Source organism: Salvelinus fontinalis, chromosome 31, assembly GCF_029448725.1.
Source record: "Salvelinus fontinalis isolate EN_2023a chromosome 31, ASM2944872v1, whole genome shotgun sequence".
Lineage (NCBI taxonomy): Eukaryota > Metazoa > Chordata > Actinopteri > Salmoniformes > Salmonidae > Salvelinus > Salvelinus fontinalis.
The window spans coordinates 8043432-8065841 of record NC_074695.1 but is presented as its reverse complement, the minus strand read 5'-3'; the positions used below and the strand labels follow the sequence as shown (position 1 = coordinate 8065841).

At 42.2% G+C, this 22410-nt stretch overlaps 2 protein-coding genes across 2 annotated transcripts in view; one reads left to right on the top strand and one right to left on the bottom strand.

Annotated features, from left to right (window-relative positions):
• LOC129829476 (rod cGMP-specific 3',5'-cyclic phosphodiesterase subunit alpha-like) overlaps nucleotides 1–8065 on the top strand; it is a 37940-nt gene extending 29875 nt beyond the window's left edge. The window contains exons 17-22 of the mRNA XM_055891178.1: nucleotides 905–1012; nucleotides 2015–2078; nucleotides 2439–2513; nucleotides 2931–3014; nucleotides 3144–3312; nucleotides 5086–8065. Coding sequence (XP_055747153.1) covers nucleotides 905–1012; nucleotides 2015–2078; nucleotides 2439–2513; nucleotides 2931–3014; nucleotides 3144–3312; nucleotides 5086–5135 — 550 coding nt within the window. The 3' untranslated portion in view covers nucleotides 5136–8065. The remainder of the gene's footprint in view (nucleotides 1–904; nucleotides 1013–2014; nucleotides 2079–2438; nucleotides 2514–2930; nucleotides 3015–3143; nucleotides 3313–5085) is intronic.
• Nucleotides 8066–8198: 133 nt separating this feature from the next.
• Nucleotides 8199–22410, bottom strand: part of LOC129829474 (peroxisome proliferator-activated receptor gamma coactivator 1-beta-like) — a 108993-nt gene continuing 94781 nt past the window's right edge. Inside the window, exons 8-12 of the mRNA XM_055891177.1 lie at nucleotides 20761–21349; nucleotides 19396–19471; nucleotides 16819–16937; nucleotides 16579–16712; nucleotides 8199–16379 (exon numbers count right to left, since the gene is read on the bottom strand). Of these exons, the coding sequence (XP_055747152.1) occupies nucleotides 16288–16379; nucleotides 16579–16712; nucleotides 16819–16937; nucleotides 19396–19471; nucleotides 20761–21349 (1010 nt within the window). The 3' untranslated portion in view covers nucleotides 8199–16287. The remainder of the gene's footprint in view (nucleotides 16380–16578; nucleotides 16713–16818; nucleotides 16938–19395; nucleotides 19472–20760; nucleotides 21350–22410) is intronic.

The following is a 22410-nucleotide window of genomic DNA, read 5'->3' as shown; positions in this document are numbered from 1 at the left end:
TTGAAGAATTGCAACATTTGCGTAGAACTAACGCTACAGATAGCAATACTGGGGGATTTGAAAAGCCATAGTCAATCAATCAATAATATAATAATTATTTTAGCACAAATGTTTATTTTTAATTTACAATCCGTGGAAGCTATGAGAATAGGAAGATTCAAATCTTTTGTGAAGCATCACAGCACAGTTGAAAAATATATGGCAAATAAAAATCCGAAATGGATGATGTTGGAAGATAGATGGGAAAGGTTGAGTGGAGCTGAAGGGTGGGACTAATAACAAGATAAACAATGTAGGGCATACGGGATCTGTGAAATGTGTATAGGTGCGGAGCTATTGTGAAATAGCACAGTTACAAGTGGAAATCAAACTGGATGGACAACAGAAATAGAGGAAGGACTAAGAACAAACAAGAGAGAACTATTATGAAGTAGACTGTGTCTGTAAAATGTGTATAAGATGTATAAATTGAAGGTAAAAACAGAAATGTTTATCAGTTTACTCCAATTGGGGGATCGGTGGTAGAGTTTGCGGGGAATAAAAAGAAAAGTAAAAAAAAAAAAAAAAAAAAAAAAATAGAAATAAAAAAACAAGACATTTGTGGAGTGGTTGAAAAACGAGTTTTAATGACTCCAACCTAAGTGTATGTAAACTTCCGACTTCAACTGTATGTAATGTTTCATGTTTTGTGTAGACCCCAGGAAAAGTAGCTGCTGCTTTCTCAACAGCTAATGGGGATCCTAATAAAATACCAATCCCAAATACCAAATGGCACCCTATTCCCTACATTGTGCACTACTTGTGATCAGCCTGGTCAAAAGTAGTGCGCTATATAGGGAATAGTGCGCCATGTGGGAGGCATACTGTGTCACGGTAATTGAGGATGATTTCCTCCTGTCTGTAGGAAAAGAACCATGTTCCAGAAGATTGTGGACCAATCGAAGACCTACGAGACCTGGGATGAGTGGACCAAGTACATGACGCAGCAGACCACTCGCAAGGAGATAGTCATGTAGGTGAATTCCATAGGAGAGTTGTAGGTCGAGGCATATGAGGGTAGTAATTGCCCTGTGGAGGAAACTATGGAGGTCTTTGTAAGATTTCACTTTTCAAACGTAACAGGGCAGAAACTAAGACAAAACTTAGAAAAGACAGGACAGGCACTAAGGCAAAACTAAGACAAGACATGACAGACACTAAGACAAAACTAAGACAAGACAGGACAGACACTAAGACAAAACTAAGACAAGACAGGACAGACACTAAGACAAAACTAAGACAAGACAGGACAGACACTAAGACAAAACTAAGACAAGACAGGACAGACACTAAGACAAAACTAAGACAAGACAGGACAGACACTAAGACAAAACTAAGACAAGACAGGACAGACACTAAGACAAAACTAAGACAAGACAGGACAGGCACTAAGACAAAACTAAGACAAGACAGGACAGACACTAAGACAAAACTAAGACAAGACATGACAGACACTAAGACAAAACTAAGACAAGACAGGACAGACACTAAGACAAAACTAAGACAAGACAGGACAGGCACTAAGGCAAAACTAAGACAAGACAGGACAGACACTAAGACAAATATAATCTATGGAGGTCTTTACAGGTCCAAGACTATATTAGACTTCAACACAATCTGCAAAAAAAGATGGGTTCACTAATGTGTGGAGAAAATAATTATACTCCGGTCACAACTGATTTTCTGTCTGACTTTCGAACGACCTGGCCTTAATGGCCATGTACTCTTATAATCTCCACCGGGCACAGCCAGAAGAGGACTGGCCACCCCTCAGAGCCTGGTTCCTCTCAAGGATTCTTCCTAAATTCATGCCTTTCTAGGGAGTTTTTCCTATCCACCGTGCTTCTACATCTGCGTTGCTTGCTCTTTGGGGGTTTTGTCACTTTGTGACATCTGCTGATGTAAAAAGGGTTTTATAAGTAAATGTGATTGATTTGATTGATACTCACACTCTATCTGTCCTCTACATACACAGGGCTATGATGATGACGGCCTGCGATCTGTCTGCTATTGCCAAACCATGGGACATCCAGAGCAAGGTAACACAGATGTTTGAAGAATTAAGTTGTGCTGCTTTTCTCATAATGACACAGCATCTTAGAACATGTGGCTTTCAGCAGTCCACATTGAAAACAGAAGAGGATGTGAGAGGAATAGCAATTAGTATGGAATACCATTTTTATAATGGCATTTTTCTTGTAAGCTCTGGATTGCAGAAGCAGACCTTTCATACTACAGTGTCTACTAAATCGTAATAGAATATTTCCGTTGAGGCAAGCGAGCACAAACTCACATCAGTGCAAATATACTCTTGTTGCTATGGACATCATCATTCTGTAAGTTTCATAATGTTGGTATGTGAGTGTTGTGTGTGTGACCATTCCTGTGTGGGCCTGCAGGTGGCGCTGTCTGTGGCTGCAGAGTTCTGGGAGCAGGGTGACCTGGAGAGGACTGTACTGGAACAGCAGCCTATTGTAAGAACTGAATGGGAGACTGGAGGAGGAGGAGAAAGAGATAGAGAGGGGGAAAGAGAGGGAGAGGGGGGAGAGGGTGAGAGAGAGGGAGAGAGAAAAAAAGAGAGCGCAAGAGAGAGATGGGGAGAGAGCAAGAGAGAGAGGGGAGGGAGGGAGGGAGGGAGAGTAAGGGAGAGTTCCCATAGGGCATGTGCTGATGTCTATTATGTAGCGTGGTGATTCAGATGTGGTAACTATTGCTGAGTCAACTGACACACCATTTTACCCAGCAAGATCCCCTCGGAGTATAACAGCATTTGTGTCAGAACGGGAAAATGTAGTTTAGGTTCATTCGATTGCTTTAGCTGGACTCAAGCAGAGCCAAGTTTTAGTACATTCGTTCTACTAATCCCTTGACCCCCCCCCCCCCCCCCCCAGCCCATGATGGACAGGACTAAATCAGCTGATCTTCCCAAGATGCAGTGTGGTTTCATCGATTTTGTCTGTGCTTTTGTGTACAAGGTGAGTCCTTGTGTCTCTATCATAAATAAATAACTAGTAGTTGGCACTGGATACCAAGTAACTTAGATCTAGCTAGGATTTTGAAATGACACTTTCCACCTCCTCGCCATCTCCCCCCACCTCCTCTAGGAGTTCTCCCGTTTCCATGTGGAGATCACTCCCATGCTGGACCGGCTGCTGAACAACAGGAAGGAGTGGAATGCTCTGAAGGAGATACACGAAGCTAAGCTGGCTGCTCTGGAGGAGGCCAAGACAGCCAAGGAGGAGGTAGCTGTTGCAGCCACCGCAGCCAAGCAGGGTAATGCACATTAAGAAATATTCCACACTTCCTCTTTAGACATATAGTTTTTTAACCTTTATTTAACTAGGCAAGTCAGTTAAGAACAAATTCTTATTTACAATGATGGCCTACCCTGGCCAAACCCGGACGATGCTGGGCCAATTGTGCGCGGACCTATGGGACTCCCAATCACGGCCAGTTGTGATACAGCCTGGAATGAAACCAAGGTCTGTAGTGACACCTCTAGCACTGAGCTGCAGTGACTTAGACCGATGCGCCACTCGGGATACATGGTGGAAACTACACTGAACTTAAATATAAATATAGCATGCAACAATTTAAAAGATTTTACTGAGTTACAGTTCATGTAAGAAAATCAGTCAATTGAAATAAATCCAGTATACCCTCATCTATGGATTTCACATGACTAGGAATACACATATGCATATGTTAGTCACAGATACCTTAAAAAAAGGGTTGATCAGGTTGTTGATTGTGGCCTGTGGAATGTTGTCCCACTCCTCTTCAATGGCTGTGTAAAGTTTATTGATATTGGAAGGGAACTTGAACACACTGTCATACACATTGATCCGGAGCATCCTAAACATGCTCAATGGGTGACATGTCTGATGAGTATGCAGGCCAACTGGGACGTTTTCAGCTACTAGGAATTGTGTACAGATCCTTGCGGCATGAGGCTGTGCATTATCATGCTGAAACATGAGGTGATGGCGACGGATGAATGGCACGACAATGGTCCTCAGGATCTCGTCACGGGTATCTCTGTGCATTCAAATTGGCATCAATAAATTGCAATTGTGTTCTTTGTCCGTAGCTTATGCCTACCCATACCATAACCCCACCGCCACCATAGGCACTCTGTTCACAAAATTGACATCAGCAAACCTTCTCTGTGTGCCAGTGGCCATCGAAGGTGAGCATTTGTCAAGTGAAGTTGGTTACGACGCTGAACTGCAGTCAGGTCAAAACCCTGGTGAGGATGACGAGCACGCAGATGAGCTTACCTTAGACAGTTTCTGACAGTTTGTGCAGAAATTCTTCAGTTGTGCAAACCCACACTTTCATCAGTTGGCCGGGTGGCTGGTCTCAGACGATCCTGCAGGTGAAGCAGTCGGATGTGGAGGTCCTGTGCGGTTGTGAAGCCGGTTGGAGGCGGCTTATGGTAGAGACATGAACATTCAATTATCTGGCAACAGCTCTGGTGGACATTCCTGCAGTCAGCATGCCAATTGCACGCTCCCTCAAAATATGAGACATCTGTGGCACATTGTGTTGTGTGACAAAACTGCACATTTTAGAGTGGCCTTTTATTGTGTAATGATCATGCTGTATAATCAGCTTCTTGATATGCCACACTTGTCAGGTGGATGGATTATCTTGGAAAAGGATAAATGCTCACTAACAGGGATGTAAACAAATTTGAGCAAAACATTTTAGAGAAATAAGCTTTTTGTGCTTATGGAACATTTCTGGGATCTTTACATGTTGCTTTTATATAGAGGAAAACACTGCAGACTGACATAAACTTGGACTGTCTCTATTTGAAACAATGTATAGTTTAAGCTCTGGGGCTCATTCAACTTTATAAATGTGAGATAAGGATCTATATTCATAAAGTGTCTCAGAGTAGTAGTGCTGATCTAGTAGATCATAATGAATAAGATTATATAGACAGGGAGGACCTGATCCTAGATCAGCACGTCTATTCTGGTACGCTTTGTGAATATGGACCCTGTACTCTAACCCTGTGTTGTTCCCTCTCTCACACAGCGACTGCAGCTGAAGCAGCCCCCCAGTCAAAGACCTGTGTTGTCAACTAGACTAGAGAGATCCCAGTCCTGGACCAAAGTATCTGCACCAAGACAGGAGTTTTACGTCCCTGTACCCGATATCGGTCTACTAGAGCTGGTTAGCATAAGCCTAGCGTAGCCTTACAGTATTCTGAACTTGAGCCGGTTAGCATTTACTTAGTATACCCTTACAGTATACATAACTAGAGTGGGTTAGCATTAACTTATTATAGCCTTACAGTATACCGAACAAGAGCCAGTTAGCATTAGTTTAGTGTAGACTTACAGTATACATAACTAGTACCGAATAGCATTAGCTTAGCATTACAGTTTACATAACTAGAGCTGGTTAGCATTAGCTTAGCATAGCCTTACAGTATACTGCAATGTGCTATACATTGACCTATATATGGTACCAAGCCAGAGGATCCACAGGATGAAGCAGTTCATGGGCAAATTCAAACACAGCCTATTCCTGTGCAATGAATGTAAATATTTAGGTATTTTATTTGGGATTTACCATGTACTTACACACTCGTTAATTTGGCCATGTGAATTTGACTTCCTTAGAAATACGGAATTCAGTTAGCAAAAAAAGGTTGGGTATCATTTCCATAGGCTAAACATACACTCTATTCTGAAAGTATTCAGACCCCTTGACTTTTTCCACATGTTGTTATGTTACAGCCTTATTCTAAAATGTATAAAATTACATGTTTTCCTAATTAATCTACACACAATAATCTATAATGCAAAAACAGGCTTTTAGAAATAAAAAACAGAAATATTTTATTTACATAAGTATTCAGACCCTTTGCTCTGAGACTCGAAATTGAGCTCAGGTGCATCCTGTTTCCATTGATCATCCTTGACATGTTTCTACAAATTGATTGGAGTCCACCTGTGGTAAATTCAATTGATTGGACATGATTTGGAAAGGCACACACCTGCCTATATAGGGTCCTACAGTTGACAGTGCATGTCAACTGTGGGACCAAAACCAAACCATAAGGTCGAAGGAATTGTCTGTATAGCTCCGAGACAGGATTGTGTCGAGGCACAGATCTGTGGAAGGGTACCAAAAATGTCTACAGCATTGAAGGTCCCCAAGAACACAGTGGCCTCCATCATTCTTAAATGGAAGAAGTTTCGAACCACCAAGACTCTTCCTAGAGCTGGCCGCCAGGCCAAACTGAGCAATTGGGGGAGAAGGGCCTTGGTCAGGGAGGTGACCAAGAAGCCAATGGTCACTCTGACAGAGCTCCAGAGTTCCTCTGTGGAGATGGGAGAACCTTCCAGAAGGACAACCATCTCTGCAGCACTCCACAAATCAGGACTTTATGGTAGAGTGGCCAGACGGAAGCCACTCCTCAGTAAAAGGCACATGACAACACGCTTGGAGTTTGCCAAAAGGCACATTAAGACTGTCAGACCACTCTATTTGGGACAAGTCTCTGAATGTCATTGAGTGGCGCAGCCAGAGCCCGGACTTGAACCCGATCAAACATCTCTGGAGAGACCTGAAAATAGCTGTGCAGCAACACTCCCCATCCAACCTGACAGAGCTTGAGAGGATCTGTAGAGAAGAATGGGAGAAACTCCCCAAATACAGGTGTGCCAAGCTTGTAGCGTCATACCAAAGAAGACTCGAGGCTGTAATCACTGCCAAAGGTGCTTCAACAAAGTACTAAGGGTCTGAATACTTATGTAAATGTTATATTTCAGTTTTTAAATATAATACATCTGTAAAAATGTTTAAAAAAAAAAGTTTTTGCTTTGTCATTATAGGTTATTGTATGTAGATTGATGAGGGAAAAAACATTTTATCCATTTTAGAATAAGGCTGTAATGTAACAAAATGTGGAAAAAGTCAAGGGGTCTGAATACTTTCTGAATGCACTGTATATGTACAGTAGTAGCCTATCCTTGAATTCAGAAGTGTATCCCTATATTAAAATTGATATAGATGTGTATCCTATGCTACCCTATCCTATTGTCATTAATAATGTAAAGAAACCAGTAATTCAACTCTGCATTGCTCCCTCACTGCAGAATTAAGTCCACAGCATCAGCATCACCCTCATGATATAGTGAGTGTTACAATGTGTGTACAAGGTGTGTGTGTGTGTTAACTATCCCACTGGGGTCATACATAACAGTCTTACAAAACACAGAAAGATGCCCGACCTAATTGAGTGCGGAGAATGAGAACTGATTGGCAGAGTGAATCAGAGGGGGCGGGCTTTCCTTTACTGTAGCGAAGAGCCGTGCGTCACCACTACACAACACAGTTGGTGACATAGGTAAGCACTGTGCTGAGCACCGCACAGACCTGGCTGCCTCTTTGTCTCTCTGTTTAACCAATAGGGGAGTGCTGCAGTCAGGGTTGGCCCTATAGGGCTGTGGTGCTCAGTGAGGCTCCTACTGTCTCGTAGCCGCATAGAGGCTGAGGCTGCAGGGTGATCCGAGACAGCCAGTTAGAGAGCGTCACACTGACATGAATCACAGGCAGGCTGAGTGGAAAATTAGCCAGTGGCTCCTTAAGAGACAAGTCTTAATCAGTCTTAATCAGTCAGTGCGTCCGTCCATTAGGCTAGCTAGATACGTCCCGTTAGCAAGGATAACTGAGGACACATACACTGTATACTAAGCGACCCCCCCCACCCCCCCCCAAACCACTGCATCAAATCAACAAATTATAGAATCATACCAAATATGCTTGTGTCAGATGTGATGTTTCTCTTTGTAGAAAGCAGTGGGAAAAGGTTGATATTGCTTTGCTGTGTAAGACTTTCAATAGAGAAATCCCCTTTTCTTGCTTTCATGTGTTGTCATTACTGATTACTGTCGGTCAGAATGTGCAGCCTAGTATGGACCCCTGCTACAAAGTCAGGCACAGCATGTATACGTTCTGAATATGCGCCACAGAAAGATTAAGATATTAAACTAGCTGAACTACTGATGTTGTGTGTTGTCTCATTCTTGTGGTGTACTGTAACACCACATCATAGTGCCACAGCGAAAGTTGACCTCCTTCGCTCCATGTACACCGTCTCAAACATTGACACATCAATGAATGCACAACTCATGTAATGTCATGTCCAAACCTTGACGTTGTTCATTAGGATTTTATTTTTGGGAGGCAAATCAATGAATATGTACTTTTTACAGTATATGAGGAAAATTTCTACAGTTTAATAATGTAAACAATCTCTGAAGAGAAATGTATTCAGTTAAAAAGGAAGCCATAGTCTATTTACATGAATTAAAATATAATTTATAACATCAGATAATTTCCCCTATAGATAAATGTATCTATGAAACTAGATTTTAACAATTCAAAAATACTGAAATGCATTTTGTCTCTAAATTCTCAACACATAGGAAATCCCACAAAACAGAAAAAGACATCCAAACTAAGTGGCGTATAAATAAAAAGAATGAACGCAAAGTACAACAAACATATGTAAAAAATATAAAATCTTACTAGTATTTACCATTTACCAAAAACTAAGTTAAAAAATGATTTTGATAGTCATTAGATGTAAATAGAACAAAATGAACTAGAAATAAAAACACAAAACAAACAATGTATGCCCTTTTCTGTCTGTTTTTCTTCCACCAAAGACCAACACACAGCTAGCTAGATTGTGACAGTTTGCAGCACCCGAAGTAACCATTTACATCACGTTCCCATCTGTCTGCCTAAGATACAAAAAAACATTGATACACACGACTAGTAGTAGTGCAGACATAATCATTTACATCCAGAATACAGTGATCCGTGATGATTCAATGGCCTATATAGGACCAGTATAGCAAGCACTTTCTGTCCATAGGGCTTTTTATTAACGTGGTGGGGAGTTTAAAGATACAATATTTTCCTATTAAATTAAATGTGAAAACTTAAATATGTACACTACATGACCAAAAGTATGTGGACACCTACTCGTCAAACATCTCATTCCAATATCATGGGTATTAATATGAAGTTGGTCCCCCCTTTGCTGCTATAACAGCCTCCACTCTTCTGGGAATGCTTTCCACTAGATGTTGGAACTTGCTTCCATTCAGCCACAAGAGCATTAGTTAGGTCGGGCACTGATGTTGGGCGACTAGGCCTGGCTCGCATACAGCGTTCCAATTCATCCTAAAGGTGTTCGATGGGGTTGAGGTCAGGACTCTGTACAAGCCAGTCAAGTTCCTCCACACTGATCTCAACAAACCATTTCTATCCAGACTTTGTTTTGTACATGGGGGCATTGTCATGCTGAAACAGGAAAGGGCCTTCCCCAAACTGTTGCCACAAAGTTGGAAGCACAGAATCGTCTATAATATCATTGTATGCTGTAGCGTTAAGCTTTCCCTTCACTGGAACTAAGGGTTGTAGCCAGAACCATGAAAAACAGCCCCAGACCATTATTCCTCCGCCACCAATCTTTACAGTTGGCGCTATGCATTGGGGCAGGTAGCGTTCTCCTGGCATCCGCCAAACCCAGATTTGTCCGTCGTTGCTTAGCATTGCGTATCTTAGACTTGTGTGAGGCTGCTCGGCCATGGAAACCCATTTCATGAAGCTCCCGACAAATAGTCAGCTATTATTGTGCTGACGTTGCTTCCAGAGGCAGTTTGGAACTTGGTAGTGAGTGTTGCAACCGAGGACAGACAATTTTGGCGCGCTACGCGCTTCAGCACTCGGCTGTCCCGTTCTGTAAGCTTGTGTGGCCTCCCACTTTGTGGCTGCGCCATTGTTGGTCCTAGACGTTTCCACTTCACAATAACAGCACTTACAGTTGACCTGGGCAGCTCTAGCAGGGCATAAATTTGACGAACTGACTTGTTGGAAAGATGGCATCCTATGATGGTGCCACATTGAAATGTAACTGAGCTCTTCAGTAAGGCCATTCTACTGCCAATGTTTGTCTATGGAGATCGCATGGCTGTGTGCTTGATTTTATACACCTGTCAGCAACGGGTGCGGCTGAAATAGCCGAATCTACTAAATTGAAGGATTGTCCACATACTTTTGTATATATCGTGTATTTGTGTGGGCAATGTAGCTGGATTATGACATTTAGAAATCAACCTGACGAGGCACTCCAAATAAAATTTCAAGCCAACATCAAATATAGTTTTTGGTCAATTTGCCCTATTTTCTGAAATGAAGATTGGAAAGAAAGTATTGCTTTCTGTTCTGATGAGGGTTCCCTTTGGAAGGAGTTCAATTTGGATCATCTCTCAATCAAACAAATCCTAGACGGATAGCAGGCTAGTTGTTGAAATGTGTCGAAGTGCTCTGAAACACTGAGGAAAATGGTCAACATCAAAGTTTTCAATAAGAAAGTATATAATAATCTAAAATATCTACACAAACACAAATATATATTCATATGTATATACAGTACATTCCGAAAGTATTCAGAACTTCCCTTTTTTCCACATTTTGTTATGTTACAGCCTTATTCTACAATTAATTAAATAGCTTTTCTTCCTCATCAATCTACACACAATACCCCATAATGACAAAGCAAAAACAGTTTGACATTTTAGCACAATTTAAAAAAAATAAAGAATATTACATTTACATAAGTATTCAGACCTTTTAATCAGCACCTTGTTGAAAAACCTTTGGCAGCGATTACAGCCTCGAGTCTTGGGCATGACGCTACAAGCTTGGCACACCTGTATTTTGGGAGTTTCTCCAATTCTTCTATGCAGATCCTCTCAAGCTCTTTCGGGTTGGATGGGGAGCGTTGCTGCACAGCTATTTTCAGGTCTCTCCAGAGATGTTTGATCGGGTTCGAGTCGGGGCTCTGGCTGGGCCACTAAAGGACATACATAGACTTGTCCCAAATCCACTCCTGCGTTGTCTTGGCTGTGTGCTTAGTGTTGTTGTCCTGTTGGAAGGTGAACCTTTTCCCCCGCTATGGAGCAGGTTTTCATCAAGGATCTCTCTGTGCTTTGCTCTGTTCATATTTCCCTCGACTAGTCTACCAGCCCATGCCGTTGAAAAACATCCCCACAGCATAAGGCTGCCACCACCATGCTTCACCGTAGGGATGGTGCCAGGTTTTCTCCAGCTTGGCATTCAGGCGAAAGAGTTCAATCTTGTTTCTCATGGTCTGAGAGTCCTTTATGTGCCTTTTGGCAAACTCCAAGCGGGCTGTCATGTGCCTTTTACCGAGGAGTGGCTTCCATCTGGCCACTCTACCATAAAGGCCTGGTTTGTGGAGTGCTGCAGAGATGGTTGTCCCTCTGGAAAGTTATCCTATTTCCACAGAGGAACTCTGGAGCTCTGTCAGAGTAACCATCGGGTTCTTGGTCACCTCCTTGAACAAGGCCATTCTCCCCCAATTGCTCAGTTTGGCCTGGCGGCCAGCTCTAGGAAGAGTCTTGGTGGTTCCAAACTTCTTCCATTTAAGTATGACGGAGGCCACTGTGTTCTTGGGGACCTTCGATGCTGTAGACATTTTTTGGTACCCTTCCCAGATTTGTGCCTCGACACAATCCTGTCTCGGAGCTCTACGGACAATTCCTTCGACCTCATGGTTTGGTTTTTGCTCTGACATGCACTGTCAACTGTGGGACCTTATATAGACAAGCATGTGGCTTTCCAAATCATGTCCAATCAATTGAATTTGCCACAGGTGGACTCTAATCAAGTTGTAGAAACATGTCAAGGATGATCAATGGAAACAGGATGCACCTGAGCTCAATTTCGAGTCTCATAGCAAAGGGTCTGAATACTTAGGTAAATAAAATAAAAATTATTTCTGAAGTTGTTTAAAAAAAAAAACGTGCAACATTTTCTCGAAATCTGTTTTTGCTTTAATTATGGGGTATTGTGTGTAGATTGGTGAGGATGTTTTATTTATTTAATCCATTTTGGAATAAGGCTTTAATGTAACAAAATGTGGAAAAAGGGAAGGGGTCTGAATACTTTCTGAATGCACTGTACCTTTTATAATATGGCTGTATGTATTGAAAAATGTTGAATTACTTCAGTAATGAATAAAACACATTGGATTTGAAAGGAGCTAGAGCAGTAATAACAGTGATAGATTTAGCTGTTTCCTATTGTTTTAAGGCTCTCTCGTGAGAATTTGCTGTTTGCTGTCAGTTCTACTGATGGAAGCACACTGCTGGCATCAAGTATTCCCAAAATACAAAAGGGGCTAAACGCACATGGACTGCTTTCTTTCCCCCTCTCCAAAATGAGTTTTACATGTTCACAAGTTACCAATTATTAAGTGTCCAGTGAAATTCAAAATGTTGAACAACCTGTGTCCCAACAGCATGTGTTACTAATAGATTGAGTTCCCTTGTGAACAGTTGTGAACAGATATTTCACTATTTGGGGCTTTTTTCATGTTCTAACGTTTTGATACATTACTTTTTGGATGTCAACAATTACTGACCACATTATTATTATTTGTCAATTTACAGGATCTGTTTTCAAGGATTGCCTCTGTCATATTTTAACAACCAGCCACTGAAATAACTCCTTCCATTTCCTGTCATATTTTAACAACCAGCCACTGAAATAACTCCTTCCATTTCCTGTCATATTTTAACAACCAGCCACTGAAATAACTCCTTCCAATTCCTGTCATATTTTAACAACCAACCACTGAAATAACTCCTTCCATTTCCTGTCATATTTTAACAACCAGCCACTGAAATAACTCCTTCCAATTCCTGTCATATTTTAACAACCAGCCACTGAAATAACTCCTTCCAATTCCTGTCATATTTTAACAACCAACCACTGAAATAACTCCTTCCATTTCCTGTCATATTTTAACAACCAACCACTGAAATAACTCCTTCCAATTCCTGTCATATTTTAACAACCAGCCACTGAAATAACTCCTTCCAATTCCTGTCATATTTTAACAACCAGCCACTGAAATAACTCCTTCCAATTCCTGTCATATTTTAACAACCAGCCACTGAAATAACTCCTTCCAATTCCTGTCATATTTTAACAACCAACCACTGAAATAACTCCTTCCAATCTCATAGATATATGTATTGCATCTCAATTGCGTTAAAAAAAAGAAAAACCATCAAAAATATTTTGCAATTAAAAAAAATAAATCAAACCTTAGCATATCTAAAGGGATAACTTTATACAACAGTGCTTGCCTTGAGTCAAGTCATTTCAGCATAAATGACTTCCTGTATTGTTCAACCTTGCATCTTTAAACAGATTATCCTTGCCAGTCTGATTTGCGATCGTGACCCACCACCTTTATAATGCACGCTGTATAGACACAACGACACATTTCATGTTTACACTAGACATAGTGCTATATACACATATTATATCATATATACACATATTCTATCATATATACACATATTATATCATATATATTGTATTGTGTAAACCTGCACATTCTCTCACTGTTTAGTAGTATACATACTAAGCACAAATATTCTTTCAGCTTTTCTTCTATTGATTAGTAAGGGGTTTTTCAGATGACAACTCATTTCTCAATCAGTATGTATAGCACTAAATTGTCATAAAAAAAATTCTGTACACCTTCTAGGGTAAGCCAAGAAGGCATATCCTGATAGGATACTCTCTAACACGGAATAAGGCGTCTTTGTACTTAGTGTGCGCTCTAATAAAGTGGAAGGAGAATTCAGTGATGTAAACATTCAGCTTCATGTGGTAAAGAGGAGGAGATGAGATAAATGTGGGGTAGAGAGAGACAGGGATAAAACCTTATAAAAAAGGAAAGGGGGTTTGCCAAGGCTGGGGCAGCGCGAGGCCCTATGCCCACACACAGAAAGGCTGCACAGTATTGAGGGACCGGAGGACAGGGGGACCTGGTCCTTTAAGAAAACAAGAAAAAGAGGGGGAGAGAAGAGGTCTTCAGTCTCCCAGCACACCAGAGGGCCATGGATCCCCCTGGGATCCCCAGCGATGGCAGCGCTCACCCAAACACGAGACACAGACAGACGACTCACTCAGGTACACATTGGATACACGGTCGAGACTGGCTCTAACAACTGACACACAATCTATTTTGAGTTTTTTGCCACGAGGTGAGAAGTGGGGGATTTAGTGGGAAAACCAAGCTGACCTCCTTCACCTATCAGAGAGCTTGGGAGAAGTAAACAAGTGTTTCAGAGTAGAAGGAAGATAGAGAGTAAAAAGTGGGGGAGAGAACCCGAGAAGAAGAGGGAAGGAGAGGGAATAGGGATAGAGAGGGAAGGAGAAGGAAGAGGGAAGTAGAGGGAAGAGGGAAGGAGAGGGAAGGAGAGGGAAGAGGGAAGGAGAGGGAAGGAGAGGGAAGGAGAGGGAAAGAGGGAAAAAGATGGAAAGAGAGGGAAGAGGGAAGGAGAGGGAAAGAGGGAAAAAGATGGAAAGAGAGGGAAGAGGGAAGGAGAGGGAAGGAGAGGGAAGAGGGAAGGAGAGGAAAGAGGGAAATAGAGGGAATGAGAGGGAAGAAGAGGGGAGAGGAAAGAGGGAAAGAGAGGGAAGAAGAGGGAAGAAGAAGAGGGAAAGAGAGGGAAGGAGAGGGAAGAGGGAAGGAGAGGGAAGAGGGAAAGAGAGGGAATGAGAGGGAAGAAGATGGAAGGAGAGGGAAGGAAGGAGAGGTAAGAGGGAAGGAGAGGGAAGGAAAGGGAAGAAGAGCAAATGGGGTTGACGCGCTTGACTGATGTTGTACCATCCATACCTCTGGGAAATTTCAACAGACTTCAACAGAGTTGATATCCCACCACCCCTCTCTCTCAGGTGTTAATGGTAGTATTACCTCTACCATCAGCAGATACAGAGGTAGTTCCCCTGTATGGTGAGCCTCGGACTCTCTCTCCCTCAGCTACACTGCTGGCTGCATCACAAAAGACACAGGCTGCATTAGAGCTCTATTAAATAATACAGAGACTTGGATTCATATAATAACAATAATCCTAACAATAATCATTTGGATTCAGGCAGGGGCTCTACATTCAGATCATTCAGGTGTACATTCCATTACTATAGTTTAGGGTATATCTGGAACTTGTAGTAAATGTCTGATTCTACTCTGTGCTTGAATAAGTTGACTTACTGACTGATTCACATGTTCCAACAGTACAAACAGTGGAGAGAATTGGCTACGATGGATTTTGTGATTTTCTTCTGAGAGTGAGTGAGTTTTCATAGGGTAAAAATGCCTTGAACTTTACTTCATGACATAATAGCATTGGTTGTCATAACCCCATTTATGTGTTGGCAGGATAGGAAGTCTGCCATCCTAGATTAGTGTTAGCACAGCGTTTCCCAAACTTGATCCTGGCCCCCCCTGGGTGTATGTTTTGGGTTTTGCCCTAGCACTACACAGATGACTCAAATAATCAAAGCTTGATGATGAGTTGGTTATTTGAATCAGCTGTGTAGTGCTAGAGCAAAAAACTAGACGTGCACCTAGGGGGGGCCTCAGGACCGAGTTTGGAAAACGCTGTGTTAGCAGGTTGTGTCTATCTCTTCAGCAGTGGGAACCTTCAGAGTAAAGCAGTCAATAGCATGGCAGAGTACAAGTCGAGAGAAGAAACATTATTACCTCGTTAAGAGTGCATAGATTAAATTAAGGAAGCACTAAAATGACATAAAACAAGATTTTTTCTTTTCATTTTCGATTTGTAAACTCTTTTAAGTTAATAAAATTATTTTTCTGCTTTTGTATTTTATGTCATAACACACATAGTTTTAACATCCACAAGTTTGCTAATATAGAGCAGGCTCGTTATATACTGTACGACGTAACGGCCAATACAGCTGAGCTTACAGTTGCACCAGTAGTTACCAAGGGGGTACAAAAATACGACACACACGCAGACACACACACACACCACAATGACCAACGGAGGGAGAAACGTTTGCTACAAAGGTCTCGCCCGCCTGCACGCCCACTCCCAATGGGGCGACGACGAGTCACAAATAAGTCATGAACACAGACAGGAAGCAGCTTTTGTGTTCAGAGAGTTTCTATGTTGTTTGGTTGCTTTTTCCTCCATCCCTCCAACCCCTGCTAGCTTCCTCCGAAGTATCCTCAGTCGAAAGAGACAAGGTCCGTTTCTTATTCCAATGTTAAAAATGTAAACATGACGAGGTGCCTTGGTTGAGGTACTGAGGCAAGTCTGGGGGTGGTTCGGGGGTTCTAAGGCGAGGCCAGCCGAGTCACCGTCAGCGATGCAGGCTCTTCTGGGCCTCCTTCAGCAGGGTGTCAAAGTCCAGGGCGTCATACTTGCTCTTTACCGGCCCTGGTCCCGCTTCGTCTGGACAGAAAAAGTTCTGTTAGGACAGTCATCATGGCTACATCCAACTCCATTACATCAATGTTACAGAGAGAGAAATATATACTACACATGATGTATCTTAGCACTGCCAACAGTTCATACTCCTTAACAACATTTGACATTCATGTTTTGACTATACTTTGACTGTACAACATGTTTTGACTGTATCTCTGCATACCCAGATCAATGTATCTCTTCCTGCTGAGCCTGTGCATGCCACCCCCTCTGTTCTGGAAGAGCGGCTCTCGTCTGTGCTTCTGGATCTGCTGGCCACTGGGCGCTTGACGAAACTTGATGACTCCACAGCGTTCCCTATGGACACACACACACACACAAAGACAGAAAGATGCGTTTCAGCCTGACAGGCCAGGCAGGCAGATAGGCAGACAGGCAAGGCAGGCAGATTAAAAGGACCTACTCGTTTTTGGTGATGACTTTGCAGTCCTCTGGGTCGCCAAAGGCCTCGAAGCGTTTGCGCAGCATACTTTGTGTGACGCTGCTCGGCAGGTTGTGAATGTAGAACACTTGGCAGTTGTCCTAGGCAATGACACCATGGTAACCGTCAGAACAAGACACTTGCTGCAGTGGCAAAGCATGCCCTCTTCACACATACACTACTATTAAAAAATGTGGGGTCACTTAGATATGTCCTATTTTTTGAAAGAAAATAACATTTCTTGTCCATTAAAATAACAGAAATACAGTGCAGACATTGTTAAAGTTGTAAATAATAATTATAGCTGATAACAGCTGATTTGTTTATGGAATATCGACATAGGTGTACAGAGGCCCATTATCAGCAACCATCACTCCTGTGTTCCAATGGAACGTTGTGTTAGCTAATCCAAGTTTAGCATTTTAAAAGGCTAATTGTTCATTAGAAAACCATTTTGCAATTATGCTAGCACAGCTGAAAACTGTTGTACTGATTAAAGACGCAATAAAACTGGCCTTCTTTAGACTAGTTGAGTATCTGGAGTATCAGCATTTGTGGGTTCGATTACAGGCTCAAAATGGCCAGAAACAAAGACCTTTCTTCTGAAACTCGTCAGTCTATTCTTGTTCTGAGAAATTAAGGTTATTCCACGCAAGAAATTGCCAAGAAACTGAAGATCTTGTACAACGCTATGTCCTACTCCCTTCACAGAACAGCGCAAACTGGCTCTAACCAGAAGAGAAAGAAGAGTGGGAGGCCCCGGTGCACAACTGAGCAACAAGGCAAGTACATTTAAAAAAAAAAGACGCCTCACAAGTCCTCAACTGGCAGCTTTATTAAATAGTACCCGCAAAACACCAGTCTCAACGTCAGCAGTGAAGAGGCGACTCCGGGATGTTGGCCTTCTAGGCAGAGTTCCTCTGTCCAGTGACTGTGTTCTTTTGCCCATCTTAATATTTTCTTTTTTATTGGCCAGTCTGAGATAAGGCTTTTTCTTTGCAACTCTGCCTAGAAAGCCGGCATCCCGGAGTCACAGTGTATATACTGAATAAAAATATAAATGCAACATGCAACAATTTAACATTTTACTGAGTTACAGTTCATATGAGGAAATCAGTCAATTAAAATACATTCATTAGGTCCTAATCTATGAATTGCACATGACTAGGAATACAGATATGCATCTGTTGGTCACAGATAGCAACAGAAATAAGGTAGGGCGTGGATCAGAAAACCAGTCAGTTTCTGGTGTGACGTATCTCCTTTGCATAGAGTTGATCAGGCTTTTGATTTTGGCCTGTGGAATGTTGTCCCACTCCTCTTCAATGGCTGTGCAAAGTTGCTGAAAATTGGCATAAACTGGAACAAGCTGTAATACACGTTGATCCAGAGCATCCCAAACATGCTCAATGGCTGACATGTCTGGTGAGTATGCAGGCATGAAAGAACTGGGACATTTTCAGCTTCCATGAATTGTGTACAGATCCTTGTGACTTGGGGCCGTGCATTATCATGCTGAAACATGAGGTGATGGCAGAGGATGAATGGCACGACAATGGGCCTCAGGATCTCATCACGGTATCTCTGGGCATTTTGTGTTCTTTGTCCGTAGCTTATGCCTGCCCATACCATAACCCCACCATGAGGCAATCTGTTCACAACGTTGACATCATCAAACCGCTCACCCACACGACGCCATACATGCTGTCTGTCATCTGCCCGGGATTCATCCATGAAGAGAACACTTCTCCAGCGTGCCAGTGGTCATCGAAGGTAAGCATTTGCCCACTGAAGTTGATTACTACACGAACTGCAGTCAGGTCAAGACCCTGGTAAGGACGACAAGCACGCATATGAGGTTCCCTAAGACGGTTTCTGAAAGTTTGTGCAGAAATTCTTTGGTTGTGCAAACCCAGTTTCATCCGCTATCCAGGTGGCTGGTCTCAGACGATCGCGTTGGTGAAGAAGCCGGATGTGGATGTCCTGGGCTGGTGTGATTACACGTGGTCTGCTGTTGTGAAACCGGTTGGACGCACTGCCAAATTCTCTAAAATGACGTTGGAGGCGGCTTATGGTTGAGAAATGAACATTCAATTCTCTGGCAAGAGCTCTGGTGGACATTCCTGCAGTCAGTTCTGGTGGACAATCCTGCAGTTAGCATGCCAATTGCACAATCCCTCAAATCTTTAAACAGCTGTGGCACATTGTGTTGTGTGACAAAACTGCACATTTTAGAGTGGCCTTTTATTGTCCCAAAAATAAGGTAGACCTGTGCAATGATCATGCTGTTTAATCAGCTTCTTGATATGCCACACCTGTTAGGTGGATGGATTATGTTGGAAAAGGAGAAATGCTCACTAACAGGGATGTAAACACATTTGAGCACAACATGAGAGAGAAATAAGCTTTTTGTGTATATGGAACATTTATGGGATATTTTATTTCAGCTCATGAAACATGGGACCAACACTTTACATGTTGCATTTATATTTTTATTCAGTGTACATAACAGGGTTGTATGACTTTGTCAAAACTCATAATGGAATAACTGGTGTTTACCTCATCAATTTGAATCCCAGACTTGGAGATTTTGTTCCCCTGCTTGTCTCCGTGGCATGTTTCAGAGTTCTCACAGCTGAGGAGAGAGAGACACAAGGAAGAAATATTAGACAGGAGCGAATGGAAGAACCTGAGGTCACATAACAATGAGAAGAGCCACAGTACTCCTGGCTGACTGCTAATCAGAATGATCAGGGACTCTTTACACTACACTATTTTGACGACTCAAACTAGGTTAGTGTAAAGAGTCTGATCTAGATTCAAATCTCTCTTTAAAGGCCCAGTGCAGTCAAAAACTTTATTTTCCTGCATTTTATATACACTGCTCAAAAAAATAAAGGGAACACTTAAACAACACAATGTAACTCCAAGTCAATCACACTTCTGCGAAATCAAACTGTCCACTTAGGAAGCAACACTGATTGACAATACATTTCACATGCTGTTGTGCAAATGGAATAGACAAAAGGTGAAATTATAGGCAATTAGCAAGACACCCCCAAAAAAGGAGTGATTCTGCAGGTGGTGACCACAGACCACTTCTCAGTTCCTATGCTTCCTGGCTGATGTTTAAGGTCACTTTTGAATGCTGGCGGTGCTCTCACTCTAGTGGTAGCATGAGACGGAGTCTACAACCCACACAAGTGGCTCAGGTAGTGGAGTTCATCCAGGATGGCACATCAATGCGAATTGTGGCAAAAAGGTTTGCTGTGTCTGTCAGCGTTCTATAACTATCTTCCAATAACAGATCGTTTTCAGTTATTTTTCAGTTTTCAGTATTTTTGCTCTTTGCTAAGAAGCTATTTTTGTTTCTTTTCTTTTTTTAAACAATTTGAATTGAAAATAATCACAGTAAGGCTCTTAATTGTTACCAAGAAATGATTTGATATTGAGACACAGCAGATGCATTGGACGTTTAAGAGATGTCTCCCACACTACCTCCGGAGGTAGACATCTACCACATACATCTCCCACATGTCCCTGCAGGAATAACCTTAATACCAGTAGACAGCATTTTTACTGTTAGCCAAATTGAAAATTAAAGGCTTAAAATATCCTCACATTTGTGAATCATTGCATTAATCAAGTGTGCAACACTACGTGCAATATGGTTGATATGAGAAGCTCCTGTATAGTTTGAATTGCTATTCTTATTTGGTTTGTCTATATACCCCAGTATTTACGGCATGCTAATAGATACACACACACACACACACACACACGAGGCAGGAATGTGGCTTGGGCCACACCACATCCAAGGCTAGTGTAAACAGAAAAGTTGCAAATCTGATATTGAAGAGAGATAGCTCTCACTAGACATATTTTACCAATGTAAATCCTTATATCTGTGGTTTATATTCTCACCTGATGTCAGGCTTACTGCTAGGGGAGTGGGGCTGGCAGAAGCTGGAGTGGAGGATGGGGGAGGGAGAGCGGGAGCAGAGGGAGGAGCGCTCCCCCTCTTCATCTGACTTGTGGGGTGATATAGCATGGGGCGATCCTGATTGGGGTGATGCCACGGTCGCCCTCCGCCCGTCCCCCTTGCTGTCAGCCCTGGTACCGTTACTCAGGTACTCTGGTACCTTGGAGAAGAGTTTGTCTTCACGCTGATGTCCATACCTCTCGCCCCCCAGCGCCCATTCCCCCTTAGGCTCTGGCCCCTCAGAAGAAGAGCATCCGAACAGAGAGTGGGACAGCATGGCGGCGGTTCTCTTCCTACGCTCCCCCAGGCTCAGCAGGCAGTAGTCGTGGTCTCCGAATGTCTGGTGGACTTTGGGATCTGCATCGCTGGCCTGGCCCATCTTGCGGAGCTGAGCGTAGAGTTCGGTCTGCTTGGGGAACTTGCGGGAGTTGGCCCGGGTGAGCCAAGAACCCTTCGACTCTCCTTTTCCCTCAGGCTTGAAAAGCTCGTCCTCCACAGGCTTGTGAGGGGGGGTGGTGGGAGGGGTGAGGCCTGAAAACACGCCACTCTCATAAGTCATGTGGTTTCATACAGCTCTGACGGGTTAACATCAGAGAAACAACAACGATTCACAGACAGTGAATGTTAATGATCAACTGTTACTGGTTGTACAATCTGTTACTGAACTGAGTAACTGTCTGGTTATGACAGCGACATTGCAGAATAGCTGTCTTTCAACGGCTTTCCTAATAGAACAAATTGCTTTGATGCTGTTACATCGTAAACATTACAGTAACACAGCATCTTTGTTATGGCACAAGACAGGCACACAATCTCCTATTGATTTTGACAGAATATTTAACTTTCAATTGTTAAACGTTATGGATTTTGAGGACAATATCAGTGGCAGTCACTGCATTGTAATATCTGTTTTCTCTGCTAGCCAAGTAGCTATGGAAGCAAATTAGCCCTGTCAAGATGACATTTACCCAGGAATAGAGTGAAGTCATGCTCTTTCCAATACAATACAAATACATTTCCCCTCTCCTCTACCACTCTACTACTGAGCTGTTAGCCACACTATATCTACAGTACATTGTTACAGTACATTATGTTACAGTACTATATCTACAGTCTACAGTACATTATGTTACAGTACATTATGTTACAGTACTATATCTACAGTACATTATGTTACAGTACTATATCTACAGTACATTATGTTACAATACTATATCTACAGTACATTACGTTACAGTACTATATCTACCATACATTATGTTACAGTACTATATCTACAGTACATTATGTTACAGGACTATATCTATACCAGATACACCGGTCTACAGTACATTATGTTACAGAACTATATCTACTGTCTACAGTACATTATGTTACAGTACTATATCTACAGTACATTATGTTACAGTACTATATCTACAGTCTACAGTACAATATGTTACAGTACTATATCTACACCAGATACACTGGTCTACAGTACATTATGTTACAGTACTGTATCTACACCAGATACACTGGTCTACAGTACATTATGTTACAGTAGTATATCTACACCAGATACACTGGTCTACAGTACATTATGTTACAGTACT